At 41.5% G+C, this 16756-nt stretch overlaps 1 protein-coding gene across 1 annotated transcript in view; it reads left to right on the top strand.

Moving 5' to 3' along the window:
* Positions 1–5710: 5710 nt before the first annotated feature.
* Positions 5711–16756, top strand: part of NOSTRIN (nitric oxide synthase trafficking) — a 33530-nt gene continuing 22484 nt past the window's right edge. The window contains 2 exon segments of the mRNA XM_065413689.1: positions 5711–5830; positions 13251–13336. Coding sequence (XP_065269761.1) covers positions 5711–5830; positions 13251–13336 — 206 coding nt within the window.

The following is a 16756-nucleotide window of genomic DNA, read 5'->3' on the forward strand; positions in this document are numbered from 1 at the left end:
TCCTTGAGCTAACTCATGAAACATGAACAAAGTGAACTCTTTACTACTAGAAGTAAATAATAAGTTGTGAATGCAGTTTCTTCATATATCTCAGCATCAGAAAAAAAATTAGAAGTATCAAAGCATACTGATAGTGCACTGCCATATTTCCTGTTGTGAACGAAGAGACACACCATTCTTTATATGTAGGCATGCTGTACATGTATGTAATTGACACAATGGGAGCAGTATTTTTATTTGTACTGTCTTAGAATATTATTTATTTTGAATATGTTTGGGGACTTATGGACAAAAGGGAATGTCCTTACTCTTTTGCTCTTTAGAATCACAGTAGTGGAGACCGACATGCTAAGATCTCTTCGGTCCATTCCTATTGCCCAGTCTTCTATAAGTAGTAGTCTGCTTGATTTGTCACTTACAGTAAGCTATAACATGGCTTTACAGATTCTAGCTCAGCTCCAGAGAGTTTTGCTATCTTTGTGTTTTAAAGTGCTAGTTTTGAAATCACCTCTGAAATCACAGTGGCCATTTCCCCAATGTAAAGTTTTAAAAGGATGGATTAATATATTAAATAGTGTCTAATGTGGTCAATTAGCAATTCAGACAAATCTGTGGTTATTGTAGGGTATTACTTTAGCATTGTTTTAAACTCAATTGGTGGCTAATTGCATTAGAATAGACTTGATTATTTGTTCAAATACACAAGATACCTTTATGTCAACTGCAATGATAAACTCGTACTTGAAGTTTAGTTCTGCTTTGCAAGTTTTAACTCTACAGACTTCAGTTTCTTGCATAAATTTCATGCTGAGAGATGATCCAGTGTCAGAAGAGAGATGTTTGCTGATGTCCACTGTTGTGAATCCAGAATTCATTCCTGAATTTGAGGATTTGTTCCTTTGAGCTGGAAAGGATGAGAGCAGTGGCACAATGACAGAACAGCAGCTGAACATTCATTGCTTAAACCAACAGGATTCAGTGGAGATCTTGTTCTGATCATTCCAGATTTTTTGTCATACAGAAGTGGGGAGACTGTGAAATGTTCTGCACTACCAGACCCAGAGAAGTTTATTCATAGCAAACTTTTAGGGCGCTTCAGTATTTTTTATTGGACACAGAAATAAAGCTGGGAATAGCTGTAAAATAATTTTGCTCTACTATTCAATCTGAGATGTATGAGTAGGCGCAAACTGTGCTCCCAAAGGAGTCCATGTGAGGAGAAATAGACTATTCCTTTTTTGATGTGATCATCAGTTTGTGGAAAATCCTTGGATGAAGTATTGCAAAGAGGACCTCTTTTTAGTCTTCTGTGCTCTCAATGGCAGTGCCAGCAGTAGGAGTGTTTCTGGGGAACAGTCTCTATGCATCCTGCTTTTCAATAGTGTTGTGTATGTGTGCACAGAAGCAATGAGCATATAGACCAAAGAAATTTAGAAAGAGGTAGGAAGGAGTAAACCAGAAAATCATCTGTTGCATTACCAGGGGTGAGAGCGCGATCTTCAGCAGGAGCACTATGAGCCAGAAAATAGTTTTGTTTCCTCACACTATGCAAGTATCAAAATACAGATGATTTCTCAGGCCGTAGAGTATTATTATTAGTGGCTTTATTCCATATGAATGGTACTGAAAAAAGCTACAAGACCATTTATTTCTTTTGAAAGATTGATATTTATCCCATCTCTTTACCCAGTTAGTGTTTTGTGCTGGTTTTTGAAAGTCTCTGGAATCATCATTAAGCACAAAGGCCCTTTGTACTAGCCAAAAATGTGCAGACAGTAAAGGCAAGACATCAAGAGTAAAAATGGCCCTTCCACTTCAGGGAGGATAAATGCAAGAATAATGGCAGAGAGTAAGAGATGGAAGGAAAGGCAAATGCACTACTAGTCTGAATAGAAAATACCCTGAGATCTGAAATGGTATGCTGATGTTGGGATTATAGAGAGAGAGATTTTATGGTGAGACTATATTAATGGGATGTAATGAATTAAAAATTATAATCTCTGAAAGACTAACTGCCAAGACTATCATTAAGAATAAAGGCTTAAACATTGCTGTTCAGTGGAGTAGATGGCTGCCTCTGTTGGACTATGTACCTTATGCAAAGAAAGGTGTAAGAAGTAGAATGTCTCAGAAAAGTTTGGGAATTCTTGAAACTCCAAAGTTCTAGAATGCTGGTAAATTTTTCATTTTATCTAAGGATGCAGTCTTGTTTTAAAATAGCAATATACATATGACACCAGCACCACGTCAGTATCTGAGACCGAGATTAATTAGAGGTTCTACCTCCCCTCCTGTATAGTCATGCAAGAGTCATCACAATCTGACCTTTACGTCAGGTGTATCCCACTCATTTCATTATCAACCCTCTCCGGCTGTCCTAGACATTCCGAGTCCTATTAGTAGCATGAAATGGGACTCTAATTAAGATGTATCTGCATGAGGAAGATGTGATATTAAAAGTGGGTAGTTGGAAAAATAGGGATGGGGATCAGAATGTATCAAGACCTTTGCTAACCATCACTGAACCATTGCTAAACATTCAATCCACAGTATTTGAGGGAAATGGGAAATTCATTGAATTTCTCCCATCCTTATCAGACAGGACCAAAAGGTTTTGTTGAACATGCTTTACAGTATTGTTCTGGGTCATTACGTCAATTGACAGGAGTCAAAACAGTTCTGACTCAGCCTTTGCAGAAGAACAATGTTTCACTCCATGAAGAGAGTGGCATACATTCAAAATATTTTGAATTTGAACCTGTGCTTATGTTCTTGCATTGAGAGAGATTGTAATGGGGATGGAACACTTTTGATGGCTGTTGTATATTTTTTGGGTAATGATGTATTTCACAAAACTTGTAAAGAGATTTGATCTGTAAATGGTTCACACAGCTCTGTATAATTGCAAAGGATTGGAAGGTTGTGTACATCAGTACATGTCACAGCATAATTATCCAGTTCCTATAGAAACAAGCATTTGTATTCCAACTATATATTAGTATTTTCAAGCTCTTCGCCTCCTAATGAGCCATTTGTCATTTTTCCCTCACTTCAACTTCTATGCTCCCTTTTTGTTAAGAGACACTGAGGTTGGAATAGGTAAGTAGAAAAATGAAAAAGCAACATATAGACTTTGTTAACAAATAGTAAGAATTTGTCTTCTGTTTCTAATTATCCCTGACACATAGTAAACTAAGATTCAGTTCTTGTTGCATTTACTCTTTTTTAGCATTGACATGCAATATACAAAAAGGAAAGCACATGGTTTTAATCAAAAGCTGAGAGTCCTTGAATATGCTAAAGATCTCGTCAATCAAAGAAATAGGGGTGGAATTTAGATTCATCTGAGTCTTGACCAAGGTTATGTTGTGTCAGTTCTAAAATACCAAAAAGTGACTCATGCTGTTTCCTTGTTGCCATTTTGTAGATATTTCTATGGATTATTCCATTTAATGTTTCCAACAGAGGTAGAATGGGGGCACAGCTTCCCTCTATATGCATCCATATGTGCGTACTTCAACCTGGCATCAAATCTTTGTGAACATTCAGCATAGTCACTAATGCCAAAACCCCTTTTCAGAGAACCAGCCATGTGCACAAAAAGCTTCACGTACTTTCAAGTGGTTCTTGTGTTAAATCTGAGTCCATCAGGAGTGACAGAAAGTCACTATTTGGCTATGAACACAATACTATTTTTAAAAAAAAATTTGCTCTGCAACCAAATGCCATTGATAATCAACATAAGTGTCTCTGGCTAGATACTACGCATAGGCTACACAGAATTTTCTAGTTAGAAATCCAATGCCTATATTATTCATCTCACTTAACTGCACATCATTATTCCAACCTCCTGTAATTCTTAATGAAAGACAGGATGCCATTGGTTTTCTACTGTTGATACTTTGATATTTTTTTAAAAAATCCTGTTTGCTAAAGTTCATTCTTTGTATATTTCCAGTTAGCTACTACTTGTGAGATTTGTGAGAGAGGATCTGTTGAACACTTTGTACCCTTCATAGTAACATAGACCAGAATAGGCCCAACCTCACAGTGTACTGTAAATTACAGTTGCCTTGAAACCACAAAGCAAAATCAGTTTGTATTATTTATATGCTTTGAGTGCTTTTGGTTTAGAAATGGGACCTAATGGGAATTTTACAAAGACAGCTTTTTTTTTTTTTTTTTTTAACAATGGTGGAAGTTTGGAAAAGTTGACATACATATATAGCCTTTACATTGTAAGGGTTTCTGATTGTAGTTGCAATGAAAACACAGTGTTTGAGTGTGTCTGTACTGAGTTCTCCATTTTTGAAATAGCTTCCAGTTCTAATAATGGAGGAAACAGTGTATATATTATGGTGTGACATTTTGGAACCTCATCAAGCGTAGAGCTTTAATGATCAGACATGTCAAACTGTAAACCAAAGTGATCTGTAATGTTCTGTAGACCTCTACTGGTCTAAAATGATCTATGGAACAAAAACACATAAATTCTGGGTCCCATAGAGCTTTGAGTCCCTTTAGCTGGGTCCGTGAATTCTAAGGCTTTATTTTCATACACATTAGCGATGTTATATGTGCTTTTTATCTGCAGAGCCAGAGTGGGACAGATGACACAATTTCACCTGTGTTTTCATGGCAGTTCTGTACTTCAGCAACTCTCTCAGAAATACAATGACATGTTAGAATTCCACTGTCCGAAGTACAGCTCTATATTCAGTAGTTAGAATTCTTTTATGCATAGATATTGTGCAAAACTTTGGGAGTTACTTTGTGTTTTATTGTTTTTTGGTTTTATTTTTAATATGGAACCAATCAATATTGTGAATTATTTTAATTTGGAGACAATTTCATAATAAACATAAGCATTAGGAATGTAATGTCAATTTCCTTCTCTGTTCTATGAAATGAAAATGTAGTATTTCCAGTGTCCGTGACACCATTTCCTAGCTCATGGGTTGTTACCCACAGTACACACTCCAACACTTTTTTCAGCAGTCCCATATATGCTTTTAGTTCTGTATATCTGTGGGAAGTTGTCTCTGGTATTTTATGGAATTCAGTAGATGAGAAAAAAGTACCCGTGGAATGGCATCCAACTTGAGGCGCTTTGAAGGGGTCTGCTTGGTTCAGAGAGTGGGTGCTCAGCAATCAGAGTCACTTCTGGAAAGCTTGGCCCGTTTAAAAAATGTACACAAGAAAAAGGGACAACTCCTCACTGCCTCACTTGTCTCTCTCACCAACCGAAGTTGGTCCAATAACCTTGTCTCTCAGATACCGTACGCTGGTATCTGTCTACACTAGGCTAAATCTTATTTAAATGTCCCACTGTTGCTAACACTGGTGTAGTTGCAGCAGCTACTGTTAGCATCATATTATTTAGGCTTCACAGAGCAGGTTTAATTGACTTGGAGTTTAAAAGGTGTGTGATCACAGAAGCAATGTCTCCTCTAGGCTCCCAATGTTGCTATAACCAACACAACTGCACCAATGTTTGCATAGGTGAGAACTTTTTAGAAAATGTCCATAGAGTAGACACGCTGGCTTACCGATAAGAAGATCTCCATTTTTCACTACTGATCTCATAGAGCAAAAGAGAACAAGCTTTTATTATAATGTGGAGAACTTTGGCTATGTAAGAATGCAGTGAGCTGGAAACACTTCTATATGTTCACCCAAGGAAAACCCACAAAAGACTGGGCATCGGGCAATGTCTGATAAAGTGTCAATGAGTGAGGCGGGATCACACAACATGGGACATGAGGCCCAAAAGCCTGGTCTGAGCCTTGCGGAGAATGAGACAAGCACCTCCATAATGCAGGCATCAGATGTATAAGAACCTTCACCTATCATTTGATGTTTCACTTTGGTAAGGAATGCAGAAATGGGGAGTTATATAATAATTAAATAGCTAATCACCACAATGAATATACCTACATGATAAAATCTACATGACATCATAGGGTACGTCTGCACTACATGCTGGGGGTGTGGTTCCCCAGCTCTCCTACACACATTTGCGCTAGTTCCCATCGAGCTAGCGCAGGTATAAATAGCAGCATACCGCAGTAGCACAGGTAGTGGCAGCAGAGGCACGGCCAGGGCCAGATTTCCAGTTAGGCACAGTAGGCACATGCCTAGGGACGCCGGCCTTCTAGGGCCACCTAATCGTAAAAAGTGGGTTAAAAGTTAATACTTACCCGGTTAAAAGTGGTTAGGGTGAGCGTCCAAGTCAGCCTGCCTGGGGGTGTTGTGAGCATGGCTGGGTGGAACAGCTGCAGAAGGTGCTGGGAGTGTCCCAGCCCCTTCCCAATCTCAGCCGCTCCGCTGCCTCCACCCTGTGCCGGGGAGGGACAGGGAGAGGCATGGCCAGCACCCCATTCACTTGCACAAGCAGAGCCAGAGTGTGGCTGCCGCGCCGGGCTGCAGAAGGGTCTTGTGCCTTCCCAGGGAGGCTGTGCCCTGGCCAGGGCCAGCTCTACCATTTTTGCCTCCCCAAGCAAAAAAAAAAAAAAAATCGCTCGGACTGCCGCCCGAACTGCCAGAGCAAAAGAAAAAAAAGCCGCCTGGACAGAATGCCGCCCCTTAGCATATGCCGCCCCAGGCACGTGCTTCCTCCGCTGGTGCGTGGAGCCGGCCCTGGCCCTGCCCCCCCCCCCACCGCTGCCCTGGGGCTGCTCCGCCTGTGGAGAGGGGGGCTAGGGGTGGGCAGTGCTGATTTGAGGAGCTGCTGTGGGGAGGAACAGGGCCAGTTCTGGAGCTGGGGGGCAGAGGCATGGGAGTGCTGGGGAAGGGTGGGGCAGGGAGAACTGGGCTGGGGAGGTTGGGGGTAGGGGCAGGTGGGGAGCAGTGAGTGAGGCAGGGGAGATCTGGGGGGCTGGGGCAGGTTGGGAACGGGCAGAGAAGGGGACAAGGGGAAAAGATGGTTTTAGGGTTTGGGCAATGGGGTCAGAGGTTATGGAGCCAGGGGGGGTTGGTATATTTTACAGAACACATGAAGGTCAGCTGTAGGCAGGGCGCTGAAGATGCTGTGCCTAGAGGTGCATAATGTGTAATTCCGGCCCTGGGAACGGCTGAGTCCTGCCAAGTACATACCCACCAGATTCAGGTGTGTTTGTACTCTGCACAGCTTAGCCTGCCGATGCTGCAGCTACATGCGCTACCACAGCTGCAGGGCTATTTGTATGTGTGCTAGCTCAATGAGAACTAGCGCAAGTACATATACGGGACCTGGGGAATCCCTACCCCAGCTCGTAGTGTAGACATAGCCTTCAAGTACACTAGCATATCATTTTTTTTTTTAAATGCATAATTTAAGTCCTTGCTTGTCTAGGAGTTTCACTAAGAGGTTTAATTCTGCGGGAGTTTGTCCTATGTAGTGTGTCTGACATCTAGCACTGTCCATGGCCTATATGCCCCCTCCACTTACACAGCATGGTGGGAAGCCAGCAGTGTGCATGGCAAATGGCTGGAGATAATGTGGAGGGGACCTGAGGTTCCCCAGTATACTGCCCCTGAGCCCACAGAATTCCCTTTGCACACAGAATGCAATGTTTAGTATCAGAGGGGTGGCCGTGTTAGTCTGGATCTGTAAAAAGCGACAGAGAGTCCTGTGGCACCTTATAGACTAACAGACGTATTGGAGCATGAGCTTTCGTGGGTGAATACCCACGTCGTCGGATGCAATGTTGTCACTCAGCTGGATCTTGGTGCAGCTGCTGGGGGAGGAACAGAAGATTCATGCTTCTTTAGGACAAGGGCTAAAACCCTGTGGCAAACAACCATAGACATGGCTACTTGTCAGACCAGTGGTAGCGCTACACTATGGCTTGACTTCAGGTGGAGGGAATCAAAATGTGCAGCCGTGCTGGGGAAGCCAATTGCTTCTGTCTCAGTAGCAAGACATTCCACTATAAGTGGAAGCCCTGGAATCTGCATGGAGGGATTTCTGCTTTGGTGAGGTACCCACCATGGTAGGGGCAAGGATTGCCCATAGAGCCTTATCCTATGCTGAGAGTTCTGGCTTCCTCCCTGCTCCCTCTGTGCAGCAGCCATTAAGCAATGCATTTATAGCACCAAAACCTAGCAGTTTTTGCAGGTAGGGTAAGTTGACCTCATCAGTGGTTTCTGTGAGGAAGCAGACCTTCTGGGTCTGTGTGTAGGGATGGTCTAGAATGGGTTTTGATAATAAAGCCATTGCTTTTTCCCTTCAGTTTTTATTAAACTTAACCACAATGTTTATAGTCTTACATAAATTGGTGTAATTAGTGACAAGTAATGCAAATAGGATTGCTCTTGCATACACACATTCATACATGCCAAAACTAATAACCTCACCCTGGCCTTTAACAAAATGTATATTGTCCATTTCTATTTTTTCATTTTAACAAGGCGCCTCAAAAGTGAGCACATTAAACCTTGAATGGTGAAAGACGGGAGGGCACAAATATTTCTGTAAGTGACAAATATGAAGCTAGAATGCAATTTGGGCTAATTTAGATATGCAAAATCTCACCAATTATTATGCTTCCCTCTGGAACTTAAAATCTTAGATCACAGCTGTGTGAAAAATGCATTGTTAATTAGTTGCCCATTAGTCTTCATATTCTAAGGTTTATTCAAATTTAGGTTAATTTGCTTTATGCAAATCAAATTATTTGACTTCCATTTATATTCTCCATTAACACCTGGAGCCTTAAGATTGATCCCTGTGAAACTTGGCTATAAGCTCATCGTATATTAAGGGCTAGAATTTGCCTGACGGTTGCACAGATGAGCAGGCTGCCTCCCACTGTGTGCCTCCTTCCTGAGGCTCAGGACCAAGTACTGTCTCTGCTTTGGAAGCACCAGAATTGCTCCCTAGGGTTAAGCCACTGCAATGGGGGCAGGGCCAGGGATCATAAAACATGGGACAGCATGCGTAGTCCCTGTACCTCCTGGAGCTGTGGGCAGATTGTGTCTCCTGCACTGCCTCCCTTGCTGACTGCTAGTCACAATCTAGCGCTAAAAGAAGAGCATATCGACACTGAGGCTGGTTTGAAGCGAGAGGTGACATAAATGCCTAGAGTCAGCCCAGAAAGAGAAGCACAAGATTATCTCTGACAGACAGGAGATCACATTTGTGAAGTTCACAGGTGATGCTAAAGTAGGAGGGGTTGCAAATCACGGGTGAGACAAGGGAAATAATACTTAAGAGACCTAGAAAGATCAGGTATGTGGGCAAAATAACAAACTGTGAATCAGCTTTGAGAAATGCGAGCTAATGCACCCTGGGAGAAAGGAACCCCACACAGAGATTCAGTGGGAGGAAGAAATTGAAAAGCAGGAATGATGAAAGAGTCTCAAGGATAATAAGAAAAACAAATCAGGCCTGAGTTTGCAATGCAAGATGGTGGCAAAAATATGCCAATGAAATTTTGAGCAGCTGTGAAGAGGCACATCATGAAGCTCTGTACACTATGGTGTGATGGCTCCTGTCGTGCGACTCTCACTTCTGAGTACCTCATTAACAGAAGGATATTGACAAACTAAAAGGAATTCCAAGAACAGCGACCAAAATGATAAGTGGGACTGACTAATGAAGCAATATTAAAAAGCTAAGGCTCCAAACCTGCAACATTTTGCACACAAATGGCCTGCCTCGGAGCCCCATGTTACTCAGTGTGGTGCCATGTGAGTAGCAGTCTGCACACAGGAAGTCAGAGGATCAGGGCCTCAATATAGACCTTGTCTAAGCTGCAACTAAGAAACACCTGAGAGTCTGAATTAGTATGTGAATACTACTCATTCTAACAGCCAGGATGGAGCGGAATTATTTAATGTGGTACAAGGAGCCGTAGCTGGGAGTAAAGGAAATTACATGAGGGGAAAACGTAAGCTGAATAGCAGAAAAAACATCTTGACAGTGAGACTCTGAAATACTCCATCACATGATGTGGTGGAAGGAAAAAGAGCTATAGGGAAAAAATCCTGCCCTGACAGAGTCTAAATGACTCAGGTGCTTCTTCCTGCTGCTTCTATAATTCTATGATGCAATGAAATGCTATAACGATTAACTACATGATGGAAAGACCATTGCTAAATTCATTATTTGAATTTATTAGTGTGATGGTAAAGTTACAATTACCGCTTCTTATCCTCCAAGCACTTTAGAAGAATGTTACTTAATCCTCTCAGGAAGAGCCGCATTCTTCTCTGAGAGGGCTGAACACTGATTCTGCACGGGTGTAAATGAGTACGTACGGGGCAAGGCAATGGAGAGCGGTGAGACCTTAACACACTACCTCAGACTAATACAATCAATGGGCCACAAAACTTCAAACAAAGATGGAATAAAGCCCACAGGCCTCGATTCACTGAGAAGCTCTGGCTGCTTTGTGCCACTCTGCTCAGGCAAAGCAGCCGTAAACCGGGCTTAACTAGCTGGTGGAGATGCTTTTGCACTGTTGGAATAGTACAAGACAGCCAGAGGTTATCAGTAAAACTGGCCCTGTGCCTGTGAGGAGAGCAAAGGAAGGCTTTGCAGAAGAAGAGGCAGAGCTGGGAATTGGAGCAACAGACTGCTGTTATTGATTGCTAGAACTAGTATCAACTAACGGGGGAAGCAAAGCACACTGCATCTGATTTACCACTCTGTTACTTCAGGTTTATGTGTATGTATCACCATTAAAATCATTACTGTGAAACTGAAATAGTGCATTGGTGAATGAGACCCATTCTGTAGTTTAATTAGAAAAGCAAGGGGACAACAATTCAGCTTGATTTTTACCTCATTTATTAAGAAAAACATCAGCTCGGTTCTTCGCAGGTACTTTTCCCCATCTGCATCTCTTTCTGCTTTGGATCTTGTTACATTACCAGGAAATACAGGGAGTCTCTTCCCAGGTATCTTTATTGTATTTGGTTGGCAATATGTAATCCATTGGCATTATATAATCCATCTTTGAAACCCAGGAAACACCCAGTTTTTATAGCAGGCTCCAGGGAGCTGGGCTCAAGCGTGAAAAATCAAAGGCAGAAACCATTCTAATATGATGACCCCGCTGAGAGGCTGTATGGTGAGTAACCTTGTGGTGGGTATTTTATATGTCAATGGAGTATGGAGTCTTACTTTCTAATGTTTGCATCTGCGTCATCAGAAACTCACTATCATTAAGTGTTTCTGTCGTGTGGGAGATCGGTTTCATTGAAAAGTAACATATGTACCAAATAATAACAAAAGGGCGTGTGCAGAGTTGCCATTGATTCCAATATGTTTTTGCTGCCTTTTAATTTTATTGACAATGTTTTCTCTGAGCAATGTTGTAGTATCCCTTGGGAAAAAAGATGATCTTTAGAGAACTCAGTTACATTGTAAAGTATGCGCTCTACTGGATATTAGAGTAATGGGTGCATATAATAGATACAAAAATGGGGATGTGGGAATTGAACACTTCCTACTGCATGTTAACTTACCTCATTTTACCTAGAGTTGTATATGTTTCTACTAGAAAAAGAAAACACAACATTTTATATAAAATATGTACAGATCAAATGCAAGGAAATTTTCTCATAAATAAGATTTCACTCACCAGAGCTTCCTTTTGGTCCACATTAAGGAAAGACTAACAAGGAGGAAGTTACATAAACAGCAAAATCATCCCTGATTTGTAAGGCTGTATTTACAATACACACATGTATATTGATGGTATAGGCTGTGTGCCGCTCTCCACTGCAATATATATAAAATGTTCATTGTATGGCCAGAGTTTGTCTTCATAAAGTGCACAATGACGAGTATTAGGAATAAGTCAGTTATTACCTAATTATATGAAAACTTCTAACAGAGACAACAACTTCATAAAGGCTGAACTTGAAGGTAAGAGTTAGCTGCCATCCCTTCTTGGCTGCACCAGATCTCATAAGCCAGGCAGGGTCTGTACTTGGAGGAGTGTTGCAGAAAGTGATATTATGATTCAGTAAACGACACCCTTCCTTCTGAGTCAATATTGGATCCCTGTCTAAGCTCAGGGCACTGCTGAGGTGCCATCTTTCAGATGCTGAGTGGTTTAAATTTCCTAAGGCAATTTTCATTAGCCCCAGTATCCTGGCTCAGTTTCAATGAGTAGTTACATTCTGTCTATCTAACGATCCCCCTGTAGTTTTAGTTGGATAAGACACTTCCTGTCTTACACTGTAATGCAGTGTGGCTGCTTGCTGTTGAACAACTGTAGCATTTCACAGAGCTGACTGCATTTCAGTGGAGGGTGAAGTCATTTCTCCATAAATGATCCTGGGAAGGGTGTTGAGGCTCAGTACTTGAGGATATATATCCTGGTATGTCAAATCCCATGCTGGTAAAGAACATTATTATTGTATATGCCCTACTTCACTCGGGACAGCCCTGCTCTATGGAAGTCATGTGCCAGACTTTCCATTCTGCAAGTTCCCTTTGTGCTGTTTATCCAGTGCAAAGTGAACTCTCACTAGCCAGACATTGCTCCTGGAGAATTCCCCTCGTGCAAAGAGAATCTCTTCTCCACCTATGTAAAGCTGGCAAAGGCAGCTCTGCTGGTCACTACCACTGCCTCCCAAACATCAGCTGCACAGCCTGGCATAGTGGGGGTTAAGGAGGCAGGGAGGGGAAGCAGGTGTGGAGAAGAGGCAAGGGAAGGGGGCGTGGTCTAGTGAGGCTCTGCTACACCAGATTCTCTGCTGGGAGAAGTACTTCCACTAGCAGTATCGTTGAAAACTTTACTGGGGTACAGCAGGGAACCGAGCCCAATGTCAGACTCCCACTGACTTCCGTGGGAGCTGGATCAGACATTAGTTTAATATATTGGATCAAATGTCAATACATACAAGTCAGGCCCTCTGTATTTCTTCAGTACTTCTGGTTTTTTTACAAAATGTATTTTATAGTGTATTCTCATGCTGATGCATAGAGATACACACAGTGGAACTTACATACATTTTCATTTTCTATATTAGAAGAAAAATACAAAAACATCAATCCTACTGGATTTTTTTTATTATTTATGGATAACAATGATGTTTCTGTGGTGACATTTAAAATTGATCTGTTTGAAAGTTGGGTCAAGAAAGAAGTGAATAGCAAAACAGCAATACTACTGTACATCCCAGCTATTCCTGGAATACAAAGAAACCCTCCTCAGTCCAAGAATGCATCCTATACAAATGTGCTAGGCAATACCTTTGTCATTCTCAGCTAGTACTTCTGCACACATCTCCTATTGTATGTTGTGTTTCAGTATGACAGAGTGTACCAAGATCTAAAAGCGTTTTCGAAAAACGGAGAGAATTTCTGCAAACAGTTCAGGTTTGTTCTCCAGCAAAGGTACGTGGGCTCAACAGCAATTAGTTACAGAGGCAACGTTTTCTGCTCTGATATATATGTATATATATAATGTGTATGTGTGTATATATATATATGTGTGTGTGTGTGTGTATATACACACACATATATATATATATATAAGCACATGTTTGAGCTTCTTTAAATGAGACAAGTCATGATTTGAAGGATCAATTTCAGGCCATCCTTTACTTTGCCTTGCAGGTTAACAGTAGGTGCACCCCAGTCCTCGAGCCTCTTTGAAATATTTCCATGGAGTGTCCAGCCCCTTTATCCAATGAACACTTACAGTCATACATGTCTGCTGTCCCCATGGGAACAGTGTACACTACAGCGTGTGTGATTCAGATCAGGATCAGCTCCTTCTCCAATAGCACAGCACTGAGATGTATTTATAATTAAAACAACCAGTTGATTATCCAAGATATAAGATTCAAGAGATAATGAATAAGAATAATGCAAACATAAGGATTATAGATAAAAGAAAATCATAGCATGATACCTGGAGCCTAAACTTAACAAGCTAACCTTCTATCTAAAGAAGTTTATCTCACCACAAATCAGGCAAGACCTACCACTGCAATGCAGCACATATTCAATCTCCTTTGAATGGCAGATTTGCATGCTTGCTGTACATCATTTCTGAACAGTTGGAAGTTGATAGGGAATAACTTAGTATTTCTGGAACTGCAGTTAATCTAACATAGACTTTGATACCTCTACAAAATGGTCAATTTGAACCTGGGTGGGAAATCAAACCACAAGCCTTGTCCAATTGTCTATCAGTTGAGAGAAATAGAAATTCCATGCAGCTGATGTTCAGTAGTTCCAAAACTGCTAGTTAAGACAGTCCGATAATTGCTTGGCCATGGGCTGTCTTGCCTTAATTAGGCAAAGTTTTGTGATCTACCTACATGAAAAAATCAACCTGAAATTCAACAGCAACATGCAATTCTTAATTAAATTTGAAAATAAATATTTAATCACCTCTGTCGTGTATTAATCTAGTCAGCAGCTCTCTTTTCTTTTTAAAGAGCATCTTCCTTTTTAATTACACTTGTCCTCCTAAAGTGGATTTGAAAGAGCTGCTTCTTGCCAGCAGCACAAAAGTTTGTCATTTTACAGACATGTTTGCAGAAGCTGGCAAAATAAATTTGCTCTCATCTGGTCTTCATTTAATTTAAGGAGGTATCTTAGTGAGCAATTATGCAGCACTTTTCATCCAGAGATTCCCAACGTGCTCTACAATAGAGGGAAATAGCCTTGTCACCATTTTACAGATGGGGAAACTGAGGCAAAGCCTCTTAAGTCCCACTCTAGTGCCCTATCTACTGGGCCACTCTGCCCCTGCTCGCTCACTTTCTCTCTCTCTCTTTTTTACTTGGACAGGTGGGTACATTAACTGCCAACCTCATAAGAGAAAAAAGCAGTAGGTAGGCACTTCTCAGCACCCAGGATATGGACGGCAATTGCGTGATTAAACACATTCTCTAAATATTGAGCCTGTGCCTGTGCCTGAGGCTGTTCCCCTAGCCACTGGAATTCTAAGAGTAACTGCAGAGCTGAGCCCATCACCTTTCTGCCCATACAATCAATGCTGCTCTGAATTCCCATTATTATTATTACACACTCTATTCACTATGCCAGATTGACTAGCCTCCATCCAAGTGTAGGGTGCAGGGACATGGCAGCTCCGAAGAGGGTAAGATATTTGTCTTAATGGCAACAAAATTCAAAGTCACACAAAACGTGCATGGTGTTTGGTTTTGTCATGAACACAAATGTAGTCCAGATTCACTAAAATGGTAATGCATTTTCAATGTGTTGAAAAACATCTCAGCTGCTTTTCTGAACAACAGGTGACTGTATCTTGCACCTGGGGAAAATCCATTGGGCCAAATTCTTCCTTCACACAGTGTACATCCATGTTAATCAGGCAGAATTTAGACCAATCTGTTTATGGGGAACAAGACCAGGCAAACTTCACGCTCCAAGCTTGGTTCTGATCTCACTTCCACCAGTGTAAATCAGCAGTATGCCCATGGAAGTCAAGGGAGCTATATTGGTGTAAGACCAGTGCAAGGACCAGATCCATCTCCCATTGTTCAATAGGACTGACACCCATGGAAGCAGGAGCAGGCCCTAAATGAGGAGAGACTCAAGCCCCGCATGGGGGTTTGAATTGTCTCAGGTCCCTTTTACTTTATTCCAGGAGATACAGGTTTATCATGTATATGATCCTCTTGCGAATCCCACTGCCACAGAGCACCAATAAGACATACTTGCCTGCCTTTGCAGAAGAGCAACAGAGAAATTGAACAAGGCCATTTTTGTCCTTGTGAAAATATTACCCTGATAATGCTGCCAGCATCAGTGTCATCTTGCTGTGTAAATTCTGGCCACCTGAGTCAGACCTTCAGTATGCAGAACCAGGATTTTTGGTATATTTCAGTAGTGGGCGGTGAGGGCTGTTCACAGATTTGGGTTTATTTTCCTCATTTGTGCCAGGCTCCTTCCCTTTCCTTCAGTCTCTCTTGTCTCTTTGTCAGGCTCCCTCTCTTCATATTCTGTTTCCCCTGTTCTGCACCAAGAACCCATGTTGATAAATTACATTTTGGTGAAAGCCGGCAGGCATGGCTGAGGGATGTAAACCAATTTTCTCATGTAAATTACATGAACGTTGAATACAACTGGGCATAACTATTTCATGATGGTGCATTAGCAGAACACTTAGACAGGGTGATGTCTGCTTCAATGCCATCCCATGCAGCCTGGATTACAAGAATTATGGACCAATATGGGTGAGGATTGGAACCTAAAATGACAGATAATTGCTGCAATACTGCAGATGACTGTTCTTAGGGTTGCACATCAGAGGAGGTTTTTTTTGAAGATCTGTTCTTTGGAAATGTAATTTTACCAGCTTGCTTCCCTGACTTTACAAACTGCTCAGCAAAATTGCCAGCAGGAAATGATGTTTGCAACAGAATATCCAGAATTAATCTTAAAAATACAGTGGACCAAATTCATCCCTGATGTGCTCCTTTAATGGCGCTACAGCAGGGTGGATTTAGACTATCAAGTTTGTCTTCTGTTTGGCTCTTGTTATGAGCTTAAGTACAAGCTTCTTAATTATCCAGTCACTTTTTACATGAACTAAATATTTAAATTAAATGTACCCAGAGTTAATGCAGACAGCTAATAAATCACCCACATGGACAAAGATATCAGGCTTCTCCTCTTCCATTACTTCTACTTCTCCCTCACCTGTGTCTTTCCAGCTTCTAAAATATGAATCAGCTACTTCCTAGACGTCTTAGCCAAAAGTTAACATATGTGGCCTGATTCTCGGCTTCACTGTGCCTTTTACAGTCATTTCCACCTGTGTAAGGTACATGTCAG

This window comes from Emys orbicularis, chromosome 11 (genome assembly GCF_028017835.1).
Source record: "Emys orbicularis isolate rEmyOrb1 chromosome 11, rEmyOrb1.hap1, whole genome shotgun sequence".
Lineage (NCBI taxonomy): Eukaryota > Metazoa > Chordata > Testudines > Emydidae > Emys > Emys orbicularis.